Below are 23,445 nucleotides of genomic sequence, written 5' to 3' on the forward strand. Positions count from 1 at the left end.
TCGATTTAGATTTGGCGCGTCAAAAATTTAAATGTACAATTCATAATTTAAAATTTTCTTTTATTTTCCAAAGAAATTATAATATAGTTTATAATTATTATATTCAAGTTCTGCTGCAGGTCGCACATCAAAAGTTGACGGGTTGCAAGTTTTGCACCCATATACGTATAGGGTACTATTTCTGGATCGCGCATCCCACGCACTGTGGGGGTGTTATTTACGCTACTGTACGAGTGCGTGATCACCATGATCAGTCTGAAAAAAGGAGGGTGTGCAATACCGGCCCTCATGACACGGCCTGTTCTACCATGAAGTGCTTAAGTTCACGCACAGATTGTTGGGCTAGTGAAGCAATGAGGCTACCCCCACTGCAGGGGATCAAAATTGTGATGGATCGTCTTCAGTTATGTTTCCCAGACCGTTGCCAATAGCCTGATGTGCAGTTCCAGTGCGCCATAAACTAACAATTTAAAATGTCAATCATATTTTTTAAATATTTCATAATGCTTATTTTAAAAATAATATACAATGTAATTCTAAGGTAGTTATAATTTATTTACGTCGCACTAGAACTGCAGTCTGCAAGAAGGGCTATTTTATTTTATAACCATTATTGAACAGTCGAACCAAATTTTGAGTTTATGACTATCAATGGTCAACTCCGAAGCCTAGTAATTCCAGAATCCCAATCCAGAAGACAAGGGAACTCCTGGATCAGTACTTCCAGAGGTATTGATTTGTTATGGAAACTTGGAGGACTTGTGATCCCGACAAATTTAATGTGCACCAGTCACCAATTAAAACATGGGGATTCTTTGGCCGGCTGAAATAGAGTTCCCCTTCTCACGAACTCGAGTCTAACGCCCTATCCACCCAGCTGGTGGCACAGAGCAGAACGCTGCATATGGTATATACCTATGGCAACACAACATGCTTTCACCATAATAGTATAGATAGTCATAGAATATAGTATACTATATGGAATGCAGAACTGAGTTCTTAAAGAATGAGTCTTGGACATTTTAGAAGATATTTTAACAATTAAATGCGAAAAATGTTATGACAGGGGAAATTTTTGCAGAACATTCCCATGCAACTGACCAAAAGAGGAGAGGGAAGGGTTAAGACATAGAACTGGTTTTCTCTTCAGGTATCATACTCGAGTGTTGCAATCGCGAATAGTTTCTGAACTGAAAAAAGTTAATATGCTTGAATCAATTCATGTAGTTCCAATCACCGTCAAAAAAATACGAGAACACTATTGGTGAAAAAAATTTTTCCGCAAAAAACTCACCTTCATAATTTTTTGCAAAGTTGAAATCAGAGCTATTTATTATATAAAATCGAGCGATAATTTGTAAAAAACTACCCATATATTTTCAGAAATGTTTCCAAAAAAGCTTGCTTATTCCAAAAAAGGCTAAGTTCTATAGCATTTCAATAATATAAGAAAGGATATATACTCAGCAATTTTTTCATTTTAAATTTTTGTTATGCACAAATTATTTAAAGTTTGTCTTTTCTGCAAAAGAGATCTATTTGTTAAAACTACTAATTGTGTTTCATGATCATAGAATTTTTTAAAAAAGCTTGTTTATTATGAAACATGCTAAGAGGTGAGTATATTTATACCGCTAATATAAAGTAGAATACTTTGCGAAATTTCCTAATTTTTTATAATGCTGATGTCCTTTCTAACTAATTGAAAGCTTGAATTTTAACAAGAATATAGTAATTTAAAATGGCAATGTTTTTTTATAGTTAACAACAATAAAAATTAAACTGCTGAATTATACTTATTAATTATATTTATATTAACTGTTAAGCTTATAAATAGTAAAAAAATTGCTACAAAAAATCCTTAGTGTTAAAATACTTTTATTATCCTTTAAAATGATAAGGTACACACATTTAACTAAATCATAGTCTTTCTGGTATATAATAAATGTTCTACACAAAATAATTAATAGATTAATTGTAAAGATAACAAACAATGCAACTACCTACAATATTAAAAGCATACTGTTAGAACAGTTTAAGTAGACAAAGCCATTAATGAGTTTATACAGAGAACAGGTTGAATTTTAATTCATAAAAATTCAAAATTCCTATTTGTCTATATTATAGTAACACAAGAGTCAATGGTACTGTTTCTAAAAAAAAAATATATTACTTTTCAGGTTAAGCTTGTTTCTAGGTATTTCAAGAATTATATATTTTTAACAAGTGTGCCATGAATCAAAGTAAATGTCACCAAATGTTTTAGTATAACATAAAAAATATAAGCTGTTCCGCTATTTTCCATTTCAAAACTTGCGGATCCTTAAAACTGATTCTTACTCCTAGAAAATTAGTAGTTTTGAAAATCCCTGAACGTAAAAGTAAGTACACACAACAAAATTAAAATCTTTTTTCCTAAGAAGAATTGCTATGCATGTCTAATTACCTAAGTACATCAATGTTTAGCTTTTTGCCTTTTTAAAGAAAGAAAAAAAAAGCTTGATGTAGTTAGTCATAATTTAATATCTGCATGTTGAGCAATGCCACAAATTGAATCAGATTACTCATCAAGCAGCTAAATGGCAAAATATTGACGAAGATTAAGTCCTATCTCTAATAAGTGCATACAATTACCATTATTACTAAATATACGTAAAGAAAAAAACAATAAAAAAGTTTAGATTACTTTCTGACAATTATTCAGTATGCAAGCAAAATATAAATTTTAAGATCTGTAGGATTTCCCATTTTAAATGGTATTATTTTTGTTAACAAATTCAATAATGAAAGTTTATTAGTTGAGTAACGTATTATTAGTTTAGTAAAGTTTATTCGTAGTGAAAAAAAATATTAAAACTGTTTTGGAAACAACCAATACCAATTTACTGTTTTACAAACATTTTCTTTCCTTAATTCCTAATGTTTTCAATTTTTGCTGAAGTTAGATTATCATTTATTTAACTGAAAATTGAACCACACTGGCTAACAAAATTTTTGCATTTAAAAAGAGCCCAAAAAATCAAAGATGTGAAATCAGAAATAAAATAAAAATAACAATTGATCTAATAGCAACATATTTACAGATTTTCAGACAAAAACAAATCTTTGCACATCGTAAAAAAAAAAAAAAAAAAAATTATAATAATTTTAATGCATAGTGCAATAAATGAGGTAGAAGAAAATCATTATGACAAATAACTCATAACAAAGTGAAACAAATTTTAAACCAAATGAAAGCACATTCATATTTAAGTATTATAAATAAAATAATCAATGCTTAATGAATTACTAAAGAAAAATTAAGTTCCTTTAAAAAAATAATAGAACAATAACAAAATTAACAGATGAGATACATGAAGTCATTAAATTAAATTTGTCGCAATAACTCTTGCTTACCAAAATAAAATCTTTCAATGTAACAAATTAACACATTTTGACACCTGAAATTTCATTGCGAAGTGTCTCAAAGACAACTAATTGCTTTTTAATACTCATTGGTAAGTTTCTTAAACTCACACATTTTCAAGGTCTTGAAGAAAACAGTTCCATTTTAAGGCTTTGTAAAATGAAAATAACTCAAAAATATTTAAACAACTAAAAATAAAAATTAATAATCAATGGTGAATATGAAAACTCAGCAAATAATTTTTCAAAATATATATACATAATTATAAATATACGAAAAGAAACAGCTGTTAAAAAATCATTCCATTTTACGCCTTTTACTTTTCTTTTCTGTGTTAGGAGCAGTTAATATAGTTTCATTTTCAAGTATCTCTTCTGATGGATTGGAAGAATTGCTTGATAATAAAACATCAAAATCTTGGGGCCCACAAAATTTGCTCACAGGAAAATCTGAATTATAGGATTCTTGTCCAAGTAATTCTAACATCTGTTGTTCATTTAGCCCAACATCATCATCTGGAGTGACAGAACTAAATTGGACAAGTTCATTGCCTATAGAATGAAAAAAAGAGTAATTAATAGAACAATTATAAAATTTTGAATAACTGAAGAATTCAAATAACAGAGTAGTAAGCTAAAGAAAGAGTGTGTTTTTCAAATTACATAATTTGCAAATTTGACATAAAAATGATACCTGTGATCAGGCCATATGTTATCTTACAAAAACGGTTATTAAAAATAGTGCAATTTTGAGTTAAGTAACTATTTAGGAGTTTTACGAGATCTTTAACTTCAAATTCTGAATAATGAAATTCTGAAGGCATGATAATGCACTTTCAACAGTCAATTGGTGACAGGGACTTAGCACAAAAAAAAAGGTATTATTACCAGATATAGGATGGACCCATTCATACATCCATTTATTCATCCACAGACTATAATTTTGACCAGAACCAGAGCACGATCAATCTCTAATTCAGTACCCCCAGAGATTTTGATTTTTTATGGAAACATGGTAGACTTTGTGATCGGACAAATTTAATGTGCACCAGCCACCATTCACTACAAGGGGGAGACTTTGGTCGGCGGGGATCGAATCTCTTGGACATGGGCCTAACGTCCTACCAACCAGGTATCCTTCCCCCCTCCAAAAAAGCTTGACTTGAAAAAATTACATGTCTGAAAAAAAAAGCACATCATATAGTAATATTTTCAAATTACATACCTGAAATATCATCAGAGGAACTAGTTATGGCCATATCTTTTTCATTCTATATTTTAAAAAAATATGATTTTAATACATTTGAAGCATTTTAGCTGTAATTCATTTTCATTCACATAAACAACAAAAACTAATAACAAAAAAATTGTTAAAGCATTTTTGAAACAGTACAGTTGGTCACATATTTTAAAGTAAGATATTTTATATAACACCTATTAATAGGTAAAAACATTCTTCGAAATATTGATATGAATACCAGGCCTAGAAGTGACTCAGAGCAAAAATATAATAGGAAATATAGGAATTCATTTAAGAAATTATAGGAATTTTATAGGAATGTTTTGAAAATAATATAAGAATCCCTAATATTTTGTTTAAAAAATATAGATTCAAAATTTGCATAGAACATGTACAACTTTTATTTATGTGTTATTCAAAACTAATGTTATGAAAAAACATTTCTACAAAACCCTATCTTGGCTTTAAAACTAAATGTTTTATTAGATAATCTAACTGGAGAAAAAAAGAACACTGATTGTAGACAAATTTTAGCTTTCTTGTCCAGGAGTAGGTAGGAATATATTTCTTAATATATTTGAATAAACCGTAGACTTATATCAGAATATAATGTTATGCATTTATAAAAGAATAATTAATAAAGTAATTATATTTTTAAAATTTTTTGAGGACCAGCAAAAGGTTTCAAATAGAAAATCTGAATAAAAACAATTAAGTTTATTAATACACAGCATTAGAGTTAAGAAAAAAAGTTTATTAGTAATTATGTTGGTAACACTAATTAATATTATATGAAAATTTAACTCCCCATCTTTGCAACACATGAACATAATCGAAACAATATATACAATCGAAAATAATAAGTGCAACTGGAATTAAAATTTAGAACAAAGTTATACAAATACGAATATAATACACTAGAATATACTAAGAGTGAACAACTCAGTTAGAATCAATACATATACGTAGAATTATTATTTTTTATTAGTTTCAGCAAGCTTTTCAGTTAATATTTTAACCTGATTAGTTGCGGATTCTATGATTGCAGAAGCAATTCTCATTTCATTAAAGTCTTTAGTTTTTAATGCTTTTTGTAGGCGGGCATTACTCTTCTGCAGTAAATTCTGGGAAAGGCTTAATTCATCTTTTAAGGATTTCACATGATTTTCTAAATCACGCAACTTTTCTTTTGCATCTTTCTTTTGTTTTTTCCGCAATTGTTCCGATTCTGATAGAGATCGTTTTTCTGCGTCTATCTTAGCTTGGGAAGCTTCTTTTTCTTTATCTTCTTTATATACTGAATGTGCTTTAGTTACAGAGTTCAATAATGAGAAAGTTATAGGAATATTTAAAATGTTATTATCATGCCTCCGAACTGCAATATGTTAAGATTTCCTATTAAAAAATTAAACACAAATAAAGCTGCATAAATAGAAAGAAAAAGATAAATTATGAAGGCAAAACTCCAAAATTAAGAAAAGAAAAAATAAACTTCAAATTTTTCTTTTAACTCAGAAAAACTCAACAGAACAAAGGGTTACTTAAAATTATTAAGAATGAAATACAGTAGAGAACCCGGCATGTTCGGGACCATCGCTATCCCAGATGTCTGAATTTGCCTGTTTTCGGGATATGCTAAAAAACATTATAGATCGATGTTTCAGCGAACCCAAATTACAATGAAAAATACTAACATAGTTTAAAATATGAAAAATAAATAAGGAAAGTTCTCCTTAGTTAAACAAATCGGAAGAAAACAAGATTTAAATCAATAAAAATATTTACAAATTAAGATAAGAAAAAAAAATTAAAAAAACTCACACATTAAAAAAAAAACAAAAACTAAATCATATTTAAAAATAAAAGAAAATAGAAAAGAATCGTATCAACTGCGAGAGTTTTTAAAAATAAAAGAAAATACATAAATTATGATAGTAAAACTGCCAAATTAAGAAAATAAAAAACTTATGTTCACTAATATACACGTGCAATACCCTCCTCCTCGTAAATCAGAGAGAAAGCGAAATCAGAAAGCCGCTCCTTTATGTTTGATTGACGGCAGCTTATCAGAAAAGCACCGTTTCTTTCCATCCCTGAAGAACTTCAAGGTTACAGAAGAAATATATTGAAGTTTTCTCTTTCAAAAACACCCCCCCCCACACACACACACACAAGTTTTTTCTTTCACTGAACTTGAATTTCATTTTATTTTGAAACTTCAAAAATCAGAATTTCCGCACATCGATATAATTCAAAACGGCGGGAAAATTAAGCAAAATTTATCCCGATGTTCTAGATACCAAATAAGTGGTCCTGTACTGTACTTGTATAAGCATATCAGATATTTTTAAGTCAGACACCCTATTTTTTTAAAATTATGTTAAACAATATTTTTAAGAAGAAAAATTATCTACATTTCAGAACAGAATTTTTAATGCAAGCTTCAGTTTCACATTGATTTTAAATAAAAAAATAAAAAAAGATTTATGAAAATGAAATAATATTAATTTTCAAATTTATTTATTTTCACCTACGTAGGCTGCAAATTGTTTAATTTTAACTCCCAAACATTTTATTGCACCTGTGTGGACTTTAAAATTAGACTACAGAATAACTATCATAAATGCTTTAAAATGAATTGCATTTTTTTTTTCTACCTGTTTGGATATTAATCAAGTAATTGAATTTTTAAATTGCATAAAAATGAATAGCGATTTGAAGACCGAATTATATATAATACGAGTATAGCTCGCAAATTATTTCGCAAATCATGATTTTTAAGTAAGTTACCTACATAGGAATCGCGATTCATAGTCCAAAATCATTAAGTGTGACATTCGTAAATCATGTTCTTGAAAACCAAATCTCTTAAATGCTAACGATTTCGGATTCGTAATTCATGTAATGATTGTTCGTCGCGTGATATGTTTCGAAATTAAACTCGAGAAAGAGAAAAAAATCACTTAATTACATTAAAATAATAAAAAAAACTTTTAAAAGGAAAACGAAAATCACTTTATTGAATCCGCATGACTACACTAAAATATATTGCTCCGTTCTGGGTTCCTTCTTTTCACACCCTTTCTATTCTATATCTTATTCCACAAACCTCACATATATTTCTTTCACTTGCTGACGATTCCCTTTTACTTGTACTTGGTGCAGCTGGGTTAAGACATTGCAAACGGATGATTGGTTAAAGAATTTTTAGGTGTGGTTTGATGATTGACATCAGACTAGCGCAAATCGGGAGCGCGGACGTTGAGAAAGGATTATAAGGGAAAATTAAGGAAAATAATACAGAAAATATAGGAAAAAATAGGAAATATAGGAAATATAGCAATTTTTCTAGATTAATAGGAAATATAGGAAATATAGGAGCGCTGCAAGGCCTGGAATACACAAACAAATGATAGCATATTTTTGAGTGACATAATAATAAATGAACTGATACACAGATAATTTGCATTCAAATAAATCTTTTGAGACAAATTTTAAACACAATTTTGGCTTAAACGGGTTAATTAAACAAAATTTTGCCACGCAAGTTTCTTTTAAATTCAATATGAAATTATACTTTCAGAATAAGCATATACTCTTGAAATTTCAAATGTAGAAGTGACTGTTACATAAGATTCTGTATTATGTTGATGTAAGCGAAAAAGTACAAAATATGCACAAAAATCTTTATAAGACATAACAGAATTAGCTAGATTTAAGGTACAATAAAGTTCCCCAGAGAAAAATTCTAAGAATAACATTTTTAAGGAGTTAAAATCAATACATGTGAAAATATTTTATATTTACAATTAGAAAAAATCTAAATTAGTTAACATTTATAAACTGATTATGAGATAAGAAACAAATATTTTAATTTACTTACATATAATGGTATATAAGTATCATCTAAACGCAATAGTTGCTAAAAAATAAAACAAGTATTAATGTGTAAAAATATTTGAATAATCACAAATTTATAACATGAAGTTTAATAACAAAAAACAAAATAGAACATTATGTGTTAAAATAGAACATTATGTGGACAACACACCGAGTGTGCAAACAATGCAAATTTAATTTTACTTAATTAAAACTGCTGACAAAATAATTACAACTTTAATGATAAATACCACACAGCGCATAAGTAGGATGGTGAACGTCAAAGGTAATTCATAAATTAAACATAATGATGAATGAAAGATGATAACAACAGAAAATAGAAACAAACAATTAGCAAAATAGCACTAAGCAAAATTATTAGCATAGAAGTACGAGTGAATTCTTATTTACACTAGCATGATTTCCATAATGTTGATGCCAACACAGTTTAATGAAAAGTTATGATTATCTCTGGTTCAAAAATATATATGTATTCTGATCTGACGCAAAAAAAAGAAAGAAAAAAAGATATATGTAGTATGATATTGTATTTGATAACCTTACTCCCTAGAGTGTAACAGCTTTTGTAACCCAAAAACCCACCGATATAAAAAAACAAAAAAAACTTAAAAGTAGATTACATCGCAAGATAAATAATAAATAATGTTATACAAAAGAACAAAAAAAACTTAAAAGTAGATTACATCGCAAGATAAATAATAAATAATGTTATACAAAAAAAAAAACAAAAAAAAATAAGAAGAAAAAGACTTAGTTTGAAAAAAACTATATTCAAACAAGAAATAATTTACAATGGAATAACTAAAGGAGACCATAATTTCTACCTATTCCTTTTCAAAATATCCTGCTTAAATGATATGATTCCCCAGTCAAGTTTATTGAAACAATCTTAAAATATTTTAAAAACTGAAAAATATTGGATAATCTAGAAACATTTCTGTTTAGTTGCAATTTACCAGAACACTTTTCTGACAGATAATAAATATTTTTAAGACAGCAAAAATAAATTCCTTTTATTTCCAAATATGCATACCAAAAATATTAAACTAATATAATTGTAAAGAGTTTACCTCTAAAAGTTCAAAGCCAGGAGTGGAGTTCATATTATCTTGTAAAATACTGAATTCTGGGTAACTGCAATAAATATTTTAAAAGAAATAGAATTAGAAAACAATAATTTTCTACATATTATATAAAATTATATTTAAAAAATTACTATTAATAATAATGATAATTAGTGTACCTCTTTGATTTAACTAAGCTTGAAGATTCAGGAATAGCTAACTGATAATTTGAACTTTTAGAAGAATGTGGTAGAGATAAGGAATCTACATCCATTGAAATATCATTCATCGTTGAACTATCATTTAGATCTTCTTCTAAACTAGATATTTTAGATGCTTGTAGTAAATCTGATAAAACTGAATCATCAAAGTCACTGTTTAAAATTGATGAAGTTTCAGGCACTTGCATGGAAGACATTTTATTGGGAATATTAACACTAGGAATTTTTCTACTGGTCATTTGAGGTGATTTCAGTTTTGAGCTAGAAGACTTTGCATTTAAAGTTTCTTCATCATCTAAAACCGTTTCTTTTGCTGGTAGAGCAATAACATTGCAGAAGGCATCTGGTTTGAAATTAGATATTTCTTGGCTGGTAAAATTTTCAACTGGGACTAAACATAACTTATTCGGATCACCTGCAACAGGAAGAGCAACATATCTAACTGGTGAAGCAACAGGTGGAGATTCTTTTGACGTAGAAGCTGTCAATCTGCAGAAAAAAAGGATAATTAAAACAAATATGTATATATATTACAGTTGGAATGTAATGAACACACATAAAATTCATAATCAGATATCTAAACTTTAAGTTCCTGAAAACAAATTTCATTTATTTTTTACGTTTATACTTTGATTCTTGCAAATCCTATAACGAAAGTTTCCATCTAAATATAAGATTTTAATAGTCACTGAAAATTTCAACATCAGGATCTTTGCACAACATTGCTTACACTGCATTGTGTGCACATTGAAAATAAAATATAAATAGCAATAATAATTTCAAAATTTATAATGTTATTAGCATGGCTTGCTCTAATCATCAAAGTTATTCATTTGTAAATACAGTCAGACCTCGGTATAAGGTCATCCGCATATAAGGTCACTTTTCCAAAGTCCCGGCACACTGAATAGGAATTCTTTGTTACAGATTATCGGATATATGGTCAAGTTTTAAAAATCGTTATCGCTTATAAGGTCATTTTTATCTGAGGCGAGGGAAGCTCTTTTCTAACAAAAGCCTATTTAACTTCCTTACAAGGCAATTACCCCTCTCGAGTTTTAAGAAAATGTTGCAGCCAGCGAACAAACTGCAATTTCTGAAATTGTTTCACAAGTTGTAGACAGTGAGGACATTGACAGTGATCCTGAGACTGTAGCTGTAACCCAAGTGGAAGCCTTCAATGTCATACGAATTTTTTTTACAAACCATGAGGGAGCTGAGTAATATTTTGAGAAGTTACAAAATCTAGAAATCATTGTTAGAAAAATGAAATCAGAAACGAGACAGACCTGCATAAATGATTATTTTAAATAAGATAAGATGTAATGTGTGTATGTACACTTTGAGGAAATATGTAAACAACTTTATTTTAAAAATCTATCTTTCTTTAATTCTTTACTAATTCTGTTAAAATTTATTGACTTAAATATTTAATTTATGGCTAATCGTTTTCGTTTGTATAACTATTTTTAAAAAATCATAATGTGTACTATTTATGTGCTTAGTTACGAACTGCTAATGAATCGATTAAAAGGTCACCCCTCTTATAAGGTCACTTTTGCGATGTCCCTTAGGGTGACCTTATATCGAGGTCTCACTGTATTTATTCAGCCATTACTACCTAGCATTGTTATAACTGTGCTCTAAAATGTACAACTCTTAGTTGTTCTTATAAGTAGTTATAAATTTTTTTAAACTAATATTTTAAAATTTTTTTGTCATAACTTTAGCTAGAGTATTTATTAAGTGCCTTTGCTAAGCACTGATTATTTCATGCATATTCAAACAATCTTATGTTATAAAACATCAGGATTATTTTTAGAATATGTATATCATAAACTTTCAAGCATTGTAAATTAGCCATCAAAAAAGTAAAGCCATGAACAGGCACCTGAAGAATCCCACTGACACAAGCTAAGTAACCAAATTGCCAATAAAAAAATTTAAAAAGAAATAGGAAAACACATTTTGTACATAGAATGCTCCCATAATCTAGATGATCTTTCAGCACCATGGTAGTTACTTTCCTTTTATTCTAGTATAATGTATAAAATCAGGGTAAGGTAAAAAATAGAAAATTTGACAGCTAAACAATATATCCAAGGTTTACTTAAGACATGATTTACAAACTTATACAGTTTAAAAATTATTTTTAAAAAAAATTATGTCACACATCTGATGCCTTATATTAGCCCTATTTGTTGAGGAACTGTTTTAGTTTCAAAAAATCAGTTTTAAGTCTGTTAATTATATATTTTAACTGCACACACACACACACAAAAAGGATAACAGTATCAACTCAAATAATATAGATAAATTATATTTAAATATTATTTATCTATATTATTTAAAAAATTAAGATTTCTGTCTTATATACCCCCTCGATTTCGGATTTACACTACTAAATAGAACATAAGTGTATGACTTTAAATAAAAAAAATAATATATAAAAAAGAAAAAAAAACCTGTCATGAAGATTTTCAAGTATATTTAAAGGTTCAATAGATGATGAAGACGCATTAGTGGATGATGAGCTTAATGATAAAGTACTGCCTTCAGCATTCTTTACTAATGGCTTAAGTATAGATGTGTTAAATTTATTTGTAGACACTGATGGCGGACTACTGGCAACATCAGATTCAAAATCTGTCACTTCATGTATAACAGCTCCTGCAGGACTAGAAGAATTTTCATCAGGAACCTTAATAAATAAAATTAATGTGTAAGTGTAATATTTGATGGAAAAAAAAAATTTTCAGCGATAGTAGAATAATTAATATATTTTTTACACAATAAATTTTACTAAAAGATTCGTCAATAATGCCCGATTCAAAACTTGCAAATAGTTCTATCTATAATAAAGATATCAGAATTCTATTCACTTGATTTACACAGAGTAAAAAAAAAAAATAAGAAAAAAAAACAAATATATCACAGTGATTTAAATCTTTTGCTGTAATCTGAATTTGTAACAAAATTCACACTCATAGATGGTGCCACAATGTCTTATGTTGGCCAAAATTTAGATTTAACACATCCAAATTAAAGTATAAGTAAAATGCAAGAAGAAGGATATTTTAAATAACATTATATTACCAATTTCACGTATTTGTCTTTGTTATGGCAATTAATTCTTTCAGATGACAGTCATTTCTTAATTTTTCTTTGGGTCTCACGTTTTCTTTACAAATATACATAAAAAAAGTATGATTAACAAGAATTCCGGTAGGAAAAAAAACAGGCTTGCTGATAAAGAAACTACAAAACATTTTCTCATTAAAGGAATTGTGTGAAATATTGTAAAAGATTTCCGAAACTCTGTGAAAATTTTGTCAGAGTATAAAGTTTTCATTAACGGAAATCGGTAAGTCAATGGAAAATGACATGCCTAAACTAATTTAGTAAGCTATTTAATGCCAAAAAAGAATAACAGAAGTAGTCAAATACAAAAAATAACAAGTTACAAAAATATAAATATTTAATTTTAAATCTTTTTATTACTAAATAAAGAGTAATATTTTAAATGACTTACAAAAATACAATCAGAATCATTATTTCTCAAAACATCAACGATTCTAGCTATATGGGAAGAATTCTCCTGAGAAACCGAGCTATCTTGCAACATGCGAGCCAATTTTCTAGGAACATGAATATTCTGGTTACTCCTTTGAATAATTTGCACAAGAAACTGAATTACCTAAAACAAAACGATTTGCAAACACTCAATAAAGTACTTATATATTCATGCTTTTTAAAATAGCAACTAGATATCTAAGTTTTAACTTTACTTTGTGAAGAACTTGTTCTTGCTTTTTATGTCTTTGCTGCACAGTTGATAGTTCACGCCACAAAAGTTCATTTTCCTGTTTCATTTTTGACAGTGTCATATCCATATTCTTCTGTTTTTCTCTTAGAATGGACAAATTAGTTAAAACATCATTAGAGCTAAAACTCACTTCTGGCTCTACAGAGACCCCTTGGGATCCTCCTCTGGTATCCCTAGAAGGAGGTATCTAAACAAAACAGATATTTATATTTATATATAATAAAAACAAATATGGTATTAAGAAAATAAATTGATAGTTCCCTTGCAAATGAATTTGTTGCTTTTTGACATCTAAAATTGGCTTTTAACATGACAACTTTATAAAATAAATTAAAACTCTCTAAACCTAAGATGAGTTGAAAATAGAGTAAAAAATTTTAATTAAAAAAAATATTGCAAAATTTTACAAAAAAAAAAAAAAAAAAAAAAAAAAAAAAAATAGTAATTTTTTTTTTTTTTTAATTTAAAATTGTTTTTTAAAATGCATAATCGACACAATTTCTACCAGCTTTACTTCTACTACAACTATGATACTTAACATTTTAAAATTACAAATTATTCCTTAAAATGTAGAATTAACACAATTTCTACTAAATTTCTGAAAATTATTTAGTTTCATATTATGTTTAACAATTTCATAAATAGAATAAAAGGAATTATCACATTTGTCAAAATCTTACAAAATACATACAAGATCTACTATTCAAATTACCACTACTCTAGAATCTTGATTATTTGAAACAATTAGTCTATTTCGATTTAATGAAATATTAAGATGAAAGAAAGAGGTTTGAAGAATTCAGATTTTACTATAGATACAAACGCTTCTTCAACATTTTAACAACAAAGTATAGTGTAAAAGACAAAAAAATTAAGAACTATTTTTAGAATATGAAATACATCTAATCGTCATGCCATGTTAAGGAAATATAAAATACAATTTTGAGAGGATTGAAGGAAACTAAGCAACTTTCATAAAACCTTACCTTTCTTTTTATCTTAGTCAAAAGCTCAGGATTACCCCGTAAGAAAAAGGCATGATGGAATTCTAGTTCATTTGAATCGCTATGTTTTCCAATGTTCATAACTTTTCTAAAACCATCTGTTTAAAAATAACATTCTTGAGCAATCAGTAACTTAGAAAATGAGAAAAAGACAAAAATATAAATAGACAGTAAAAAAACACAATTAATAAACTTCGGACAGTCACATATAGAAAGTTGCACAGTGTGTGTGTGTATATATATATAAAGAGAGAAAGTTTTTTTTTTTGCATTAAAAATCAGTTTTCCCATATTATTAAATAATGTACCCTACATTAAGAAAAACGTTCTCTGAAATTTGCCAGTGTATCGTTTAAAAAAAAATTTTTCCCCTTCAAAGCAGGCTTTTTTCTTTTTTTTTAAATGCACCCTTAAATGTTCATTTTTTCATTATTTTTAGTTTAAATTATAGAAAAAAGCTTCCAAATGATAAGGTGTGATCGGAAAAAAAATTATTAGGTTTATCTATGTAAAAAAATGTTTAATTAAACAATTTTTCAGTTTACTTTTTTTGAAAAAATATTTATACTCCATTATAAAAAAATCAGAATATTATAAATATATAAATTTATTACATTATAAATATATCAGAGATTGTATTTTTGCATGCCTTCAGTTATTTTTTCTAAACTATAAATTTTCCTTTTATTTTAAAAATGTGTGAGAACTACTTTGTGAAATATATACATAAAATAATATAAGAGGGTAATTTAGAAATTGTTGAGATTCGAATTCAGTTATTACATAATATTACGCAATTTGATAAATTTTTACGGTGTTAAGTGAATGAGTTTCAAACCTCAAAGTGCCGTTTTATGTCAGGAAACACCCTGCCATTTTTTTATTCCTAGGGAGAACTCTGTATCAATAATACCGATTTAGGAAAAACTGCAATTCAATTTAAATTTACCGAAAATAAAATTTAGATAAATAATATTAATCTGGATAAATTGGAATAATAAGTCACAACTTACACATATTTAACTGCCTTATAAAACTTGCACAAGTAGGATTATTTCCATGCTTGAAATATAGCGGCAGTAATTCTTTGCAAAATCGATCAGGATCATGAATAATGACACTCGATCCATTCTAAAATAAAAAGCAATAAATATTTAAGACTTACAATGAGTACTAAAAAATAAGCATTTTTACTCTAATTAATAATAATCATTTCAATGTCAAATTGTCAAGAGGGAAGTTATTCGCACCTAATTATTCTAATTTTCAAGTGCTTAGTTCTAGATGTTTCAAATTGAAATCCTGCACTAATTACATAACAAAAATTAATCCTAAATTGGAAAAGTTTTGTCGAACATAAAACATCATTGTGCTAGAAAAGTAACTTTACATGATTTTGTCAAAACTGAAGAAATTATTTTGGAAAATTAGGTAAAGTTCAAATTGAAATCCTGCACTAATTACATAACAAAAATTAATCCTAAATTGGAAAAGTTTTGTCGTAAATAAAACATCATTGTGCTAGAAAAGTAACTTTACATGATTTTGTCAAAACTGAAGAAATAATATTGGAAAATTAGGTAAACATTGCTTAAAATTTTTTTTTTAAGTTTTAAAGCTAACTTTTCAAGCTATTTTTAACTACAAAATTCTTAGTAATATCTGTAATGAAAATCAGATCTCTTAATTATAAATTTTTACAGAAATGATACTTAAATACAAAAAAAAAAAAAAAAAAAAAGAGATGATGACGAAAAATGATAATCATTTCTAATGATTGCCTATGCATTCTACAATGTGTATCAATAACATTTATACTTTTTTTTTTTTATCAAACATAAAGCGAGATAAAAAAAATTAGAATAATTAACATCTTGTCAATCAATCAATTAATTAATTCAGCAAACAAGTGTTTCTCATCTTTGATGTAATAGTTTCAGAATGATGACTAGTATGAAACTAACACTATTGACAAATTCCTAATTTTTATTGTTCCTATTAAATTTTATGTTCTTGTAATAGTTTAAAACAGGGTTGGCAAGTTTTTGACACATGACGGTTTTTACCGGCTTATACAATGGTTTTTACCGTCATGTCAAAAAACCCACTGTCAAAAACCCATAGTTTTGATAAAACTGTATTTTAATTTGAGTTTAACTGCTTATGATTTAAAATTAATTCATTTTTGGGTAATAAAATTAGAAAAAAAGTTGTTAAAAGATATTTAAGAACAGATTTTTGCATTTTCCCAACATGATTATATCAAATCATACTATTTGAAGTAAAATATTAGGATACTGAACCAAAATTTTCAACATTTCCAAGCATCATTTTGTTTGGCATATTACATTACAGAAGAATGTCAAGTCATTCCTGATTTAGAGTTTGTTAGTTAGTAGTTACAAGTTTTGAAAGTTTTGTTTAGCTAATTTCTAATATTTAAGAAATGCCAAATTTTAAATTCTTTTTTTAGTTCTTGAATTTATTAATAGTTCCAAGTATTTTTGTTTGTTTGTTTATTGCTAATAATTAAGAAGTACAAAATTTTGAATCCTTTGCAAATCAAGCTATAATGATAAAAGTTAAGTATCACTATTTTCAATAAGTACGTTACAATATTTCTGTATGAATGCATATCCTTCTATAAGAATATGTGTACATAGTTGCAAAATTAATAGCAATCATTTACAACATTCATTTATAAAGGCAATTAAGTGAAAATAATATATTGTCCGCTATATGCCAAAAATGAAAGAAAACAGTGGGTTTTTGACGGTTTTTACCACTGTCATGTCAAAAATCAGTTTTCAGGGGTCTGTCTAGGTTTTTCTGAGAGGTATCTATTTTGTGAAAATTTAGACATAATTTGTGAAAAATTAAAAATTATATTAAAAAATCAAAACAAAAATATGAATTTATCATGTCTTAAGGGATACAAAAATAAAATTTTAAGAAAAGTACTTTGTGAAACTACCGTTTTTCCTAAAGTTGAATTTGTGAAACTACCGTTTTTGCTAAAATTGAATTTGTGAAGGTACCGCTAAACGGTAGTAAATTCGGCCTGGACAGACCCCTGGTTTTTGACGGCAAAAACCCAACCCTGGTTCAAAATTGATAATATCAACATCAATTTAAGTCAATTCAATTTTAAATAAAACTATCATATTTATCATTTTTAAAATAAGGTATATATTATAAAGTGGAAACATTAAATTTAACTTTTATGCATCTGGTAACATATAGAGAAAAGATGGAAACAACATAATTGTTTACTTGCTTCTTAAGTTATTAAAAATTATGTTATCACTCTCATCACTTTATTTAGTAATTATTAGTACAACAACTTAAGATGAATATGTATAATACTGTTGCCGTAATTACGTTACATTTAAGGAATAATCTCATTTTAATAAATCTCATCTTTAAAAGACATTGTGTAGAGTTACTGTAGTTTACCACATTGTAGAATATAAATAACAAGGAAGCTCCGCCCCCTGCTCGCTAACCCCCGAGAATTGCTACGCAATCTTATGTGTTTCACGCCGTGAACCATGGCTCGCTGCGCTCGCTCGCCAATGAACACAATGTTCTAGCACAAAGACATAGTATTGTACTTATGTAGAAGAATTCTATCAATGTTCTTATTGGATTTTAAAAAAGTATATTAGCTATTTAGATTGTACATGGTGAAAAAATCAAAACATTAGCTAAATGAGAAACATATTAGCAAAATAAATTATCAAATATTGCAGTTACTCACCTAAATTCAACTAAATGTGTATAATGAATTAGTTAATGCTAGAAATTCGAAAGTTTTAGAAAAAAAATATTATTTAAAAATATAAACTTTAAACCCTAACTTTTCCTTGTGAGTTAATAACCCTCAAAAAGTTTTTCATTTTCAAGAACACAAAAATTTGTTTTATCACCAAATGAAATATTTTTTGGTGATCAGCATTATTGAAATCAATTTCTATATTAATTAACATTTGTGATAAAGTACATAACATTTTAGAACAAAATAAGGATGTGTTACATACAATAAATTAAAATGCATGGCTGTTAGCATTACCCGAGAAATACCACGTGGAGGTCGCCATGCTGCATTTCTAATCGGGGAGTTATGATTTTGGCAGTTCCCCTTGCCTACTGCCAATAGAAGTTTCAATTAAATTTTTTTCTGAAAAACATTTTTTTTCTGCAAAGCTCTAAGAAATTAACACTAAGCATTTAGAATTTCTTTGAAAACACAATTATAGATTTGGCATCTTGGAGCAATTACTGAAAGGCTGTCAAATGACTTAAGTCTTGACAGGCCAACATAAAGTTGTCCATGACTAAAAACTTGTTTAGTCAATACTAAACTGATTTTCTCAAAAGTCTGATCTTGTGACTTATTTATAGTTATGGAGGAGAAGGCCTGCCTAATTAATTCCTAATTGAGTTAAAATTAAATATTATCATGTTTTTAGGGCATGAATCTGAATTGAACAACCTGATAATGCTCACTCTGGTATAAAAGCGCAATATGTTGAGCCAGTTTAAATTAAATATTATCATGTTTTTAGGGCATGAATCTGAATTGAACATCTGGATAATGCTCACTCTGGTTATTGTTTCCGTTTTTAAAAGCGCTATATGTTGAGCCACCTCATGTGACATTTTTAGCAACAATCATTGGTCGATTTTCTAACGTTGCCATTCGGGGAGTTGTAATGAGGCTTTTTTTTTGGTGCCGTGTAAGAGAAATATATATATAGATTGCCAGTGCCATCAGCTGCTTCAGCATTCTGTACAGTCTTATCTTCAAAGGGAATAGGAGTTTCAGGTCAATTCTTTCAAGACATTGGGTCGGTCCCTTGACAGGGAGCTTTTAGAGCTCGCTTCAAACTGCTCTGATAATTTTTTTCGTAAACAAACTGAAATGTTTAATCGGTTTTTATCTAATAAAAATATTTTTCCCCTTTTTTATTATAAATAAAAAATTTTGTGTAGAATTAACCTTTTAAAAATTTTTTTTAATTTTAATACAAAATATTTTCCAATGCTGCATTGACAATGACTTTTTGTCAATTCTTATTAAAGTAAAAATTGACATAAAATATGCATTTAGATATTGAAAATTTGACTGGTGCAAGTAGAATGATCAAACCATATTCAGTACTAATATTCTTCAAGTTTGTAAAAATCTTGAATTGTATTTTAATATTTTTTCTTTAAGATTTCAACTCTTATACAGTAGTTTAATTTTCTGAAAGAAATAATTAAAATATTGTAAAATGGAATTATTAGGTATTAAATAAAAAATAATGAAATTTTGTAAAAATTATGTATCCGCAATGTACCTTTAAGTTTGCAAAAATCGTGACTGGTATTTCATTATTCTTTAAGATTTTAACTCTTTTAATGTAGTTTACTTTTCTGAAAGGAATATTTAAAATATTGAAGAAGAATTATTATTAAATAAAAAATAATGACATTTTGTGAAAATTATAAATTAAATCAGTAACGAAATCAACAGTTAAATGACTAATAATCGTTAATGGTTAAACGATAAATGTCTCAAATAGTGAAGAAATTTGGAACAGGCTCCAAAAGCTCCATGTTGTGGAACAGACAAATTGTCTTTCTCATAGTAGGGTGACCCGGAGTAATTCACGATCACTCTGTTTCTGGGGTAAATAATGATCACCTAAGTTTTATTAAAAAAAAATTTTTTTCCTCAAATTTAAGACATGGACAAGAATGCTTGTACACTTTACTAAAGTATAACTACATTTACTTAATAATAATTTTTTGTTTAATCTAACAAAATAAGTATCTTTTAAACTGCTTTTTGTATTTTCCATTTCAAAGATGGGTTTCAAAATGTGCACATTTCTGCAAAGATCCCCCTCCTTCTCTTAGTAATAAATATTTTGAGTCACTCTCTTTTTCTTTGATATAAAAATAGTGAGAGCTTTTGTTTAATTGTTTCACATCTACTGTAAACATTATAATTGATTATAGGAAACTATATCAAATGTTGCCCCCTACAGATGGGGCAATTATTGATCACTGGGGTAATTCCTGATCATTGTCATTTCTTCTTATAAATAGTATATAAAATAGCTTATAAATACCTAATTGTCTTTTCCTAAATAACAGTTCACATTTATTAAGTGGAACAACTATAAAATATATTTTAAATGTCATCACAAAATTTGTTTTTAACTGTATACAAGACTGTATTCTGATTTGCACCATTTCTGGTTTGTCTTACCTTGCTTCTATCTTAATTTTATGTGTGTACATCGTTAGAATAATTTTTAAGTCAATAAATTAGCCTAGTATAAATATGGTGAGAAATTATAAGCCTAAAAAGGATACTAAGCTTCTAGAAAACAAAAATAGTGAATTTCTTTTAATGATTGAAAATTTCAGTGTGAGAGCTGCTGCCAGAGCTGTTGACATACCTTACTTAACTTTACACTTTCCCTAAATGAAGTTAAAAAATCCAGCAAAAGTAACCCATGTGGGAACTCTCTTATATTTCAGAAGAACATGAGAATGAGTTGGCTGATTGCCTAAAATGTATGGCACAATACAAAGATTTTCGAAATTTTAAAGTGTCAATCGTTCTTCTTGCTTTTAAATAAATCATTTTATTAGCTGCTTAAACATATCTTTTTGGTTTATTTGTTTGATCTTGATGTCTTATGTGTTAATTACCATTATATAATTATTTTTAAGCAGCCCCTTTACAACAAAAACTGGTGATCAATAATTACCCCAGAAGTGATCAGGAATTATCCCAGAAATGATCAAGACCAGGGGTAATTCCTGATCACTAAATATTTAAAATCTTTTAAATTCTAATTAGATTTTCAAACAAAAGAAGGTGGCATTGGACTCATCTCATATAGCCTCAAACTTCCAGTAAATATTAAAATTCTATTTCGAATAGTTTTTTCACAAAATAGATGTTTGCGTTTTTTGATCAGGAATTACCCCAGGTCACCCTATAGGCAAGAAATTAGTAAAAATAATCAATATAGAGCTAAATGATTTATAATTCAATAAAGCATGTAAAAATCATTAGAAATCTAATAGAACAACCTGTGGTGTAACAACCACTACAATTAGATCAACAAGAAAATGTTTTCTTATTGTCAACAAAATACAGATGAATTCTTATTTCTCAATATTGAAATTCAACTCAACACGAAAAAACACCAGGAACAAAATTTTAACGGATTTACATTCAACAAAGTTCTTACATTCTTTACGAAAAAATAAACCGATAAAAACTGAAAAAACTCAATTTAGAAAACACCTCAAATATTCTTAGATATAAGCTTTTAATTTAGAACAAAACATTCTAAAGATTTGGTATCTAAATTTACTGAGTGTTATAAAAAAAATATGAGGTACAAATATTAAAAAATTTTAGAGTGAGAAAAGAACTATTTTTTCAAATTTGATACCACTTTTAAGCATCATATAATCATCATTTTCGTAATTTCAAATAGTTGATCAACTTTTGAAAACAAAAGTGACAAAAATAAAATAGATTTTTTTGCCCTTAAAGAAGTTTTGCCCAACTTAAAAACTGCAAATTAAATAACAATTTGCATCAGTTTAACTAGTGGTTTTTAAGAACAGACAAACTTTTTAAAGTAAATATACAGGCAACAACCTGTGCCCTAGTTTATAATATTCTTCCTTTACATTACGCTATTCATATTGATCTCAGTTTAGAGATTCAATCCATCGCAACTTACAACAAACTTAATTAAAATACTTCCAGTATATGACTACAATAATAAAAATGTATTTTTTTGTTCAGAGTCATTAATTTAGTATAAAAATGAATCCAATTATTGGAAAAATAAGAAGTTAGAACATATCAAAATAAATCCCCAAAACAAATATAGAGTGTGTGCATTAATTCATATAACTGATAAGCATAACAAAAACAACAATAAACTTAATAAAAATTCTATACAGCGTTTGACATCTCCATATATGGTGTGAAAACAAACTTCTTACTTGATTCCAGGAAATTAAATCATCTGATGATGAGTCGCCTACTATTTTCCATAGCTTTACAAGAAAAGCAGGAATATTAGAACTATTATTATTAGGATGCATAATTGTTCAATACATTTAAATTAAAGGTGACGCAAGTCACTGTAATAAAAATTAATTAGATTTTTTTAAGTTGTAGTTTCAAGTCAACAGCTATATCACAGGGGGAAGAAAAAAACTTTTTAAGTCAACATGAAATAAATCAGCTTGTGGATATGATATTACATAAAATATCAACATCATTTGTTTGAAACACCGAAAGTATATACTGCAGTTGTTTAGTTTGGTTCCTGCTGTTTGGCGTTGCCATTTTAGACTTACAAATAATAGTTGTTCACATTATTGTCCCAGTAAAAACTGTCTTAGCACCCGCGATTCTACTAATCTAACCCTACAAATCTATAGGAATGAAGCCAAAAATATTTAGATTTAAAAAAAAAATGAAAATGGCATATATTTATGTTATTAATTATACTCTATTGCTCATTTTTTGTAGTATTCTTTCTTTATAACAATGTTACTAATTTAACTCCCACGCTATGGGAGTTTAAATAACAAATGGGCCTCAAAATTTAATTTTTAACGTTTTTCCTACTTATTAAATGGCCTATATTTATTTTAAGGATACTTAAAAAAAATTACGAGTAAACAAAATAATTCTGGAAATTGAAATCAAGGAGGGAAAAAAAAAGAATAAAAAGAACGATATAATAGA

The 23,445-nt window shown here is 27.7% G+C and overlaps 1 protein-coding gene across 1 annotated transcript; it reads right to left on the reverse strand.

Annotated features, from left to right (window-relative positions):
- Positions 1-1,861: 1,861 nt before the first annotated feature.
- LOC107452465 (uncharacterized) lies at positions 1,862-23,112 on the reverse strand. The gene is made up of 11 exons (XM_043047776.2): positions 22,692-23,112; positions 15,674-15,791; positions 14,643-14,758; positions 13,619-13,843; positions 13,363-13,527; positions 12,296-12,531; positions 9,789-10,319; positions 9,616-9,679; positions 8,529-8,567; positions 4,631-4,676; positions 1,862-3,957 (listed from the first exon to the last, which is right to left on the reverse strand). Exons 1-11 carry the CDS (start codon positions 22,791-22,793, stop codon positions 3,704-3,706), a joined length of 1,896 nt encoding a protein of 631 aa, XP_042903710.1. The 5' UTR covers positions 22,794-23,112; the 3' UTR covers positions 1,862-3,703.
- Between the last annotated feature and the right edge of the window lie 333 nt (positions 23,113-23,445).

This window comes from Parasteatoda tepidariorum, chromosome 4, assembly GCF_982258835.1.
Source record: "Parasteatoda tepidariorum strain Cologne lab strain chromosome 4, Ptep-v5.0, whole genome shotgun sequence".
Lineage (NCBI taxonomy): Eukaryota > Metazoa > Arthropoda > Arachnida > Araneae > Theridiidae > Parasteatoda > Parasteatoda tepidariorum.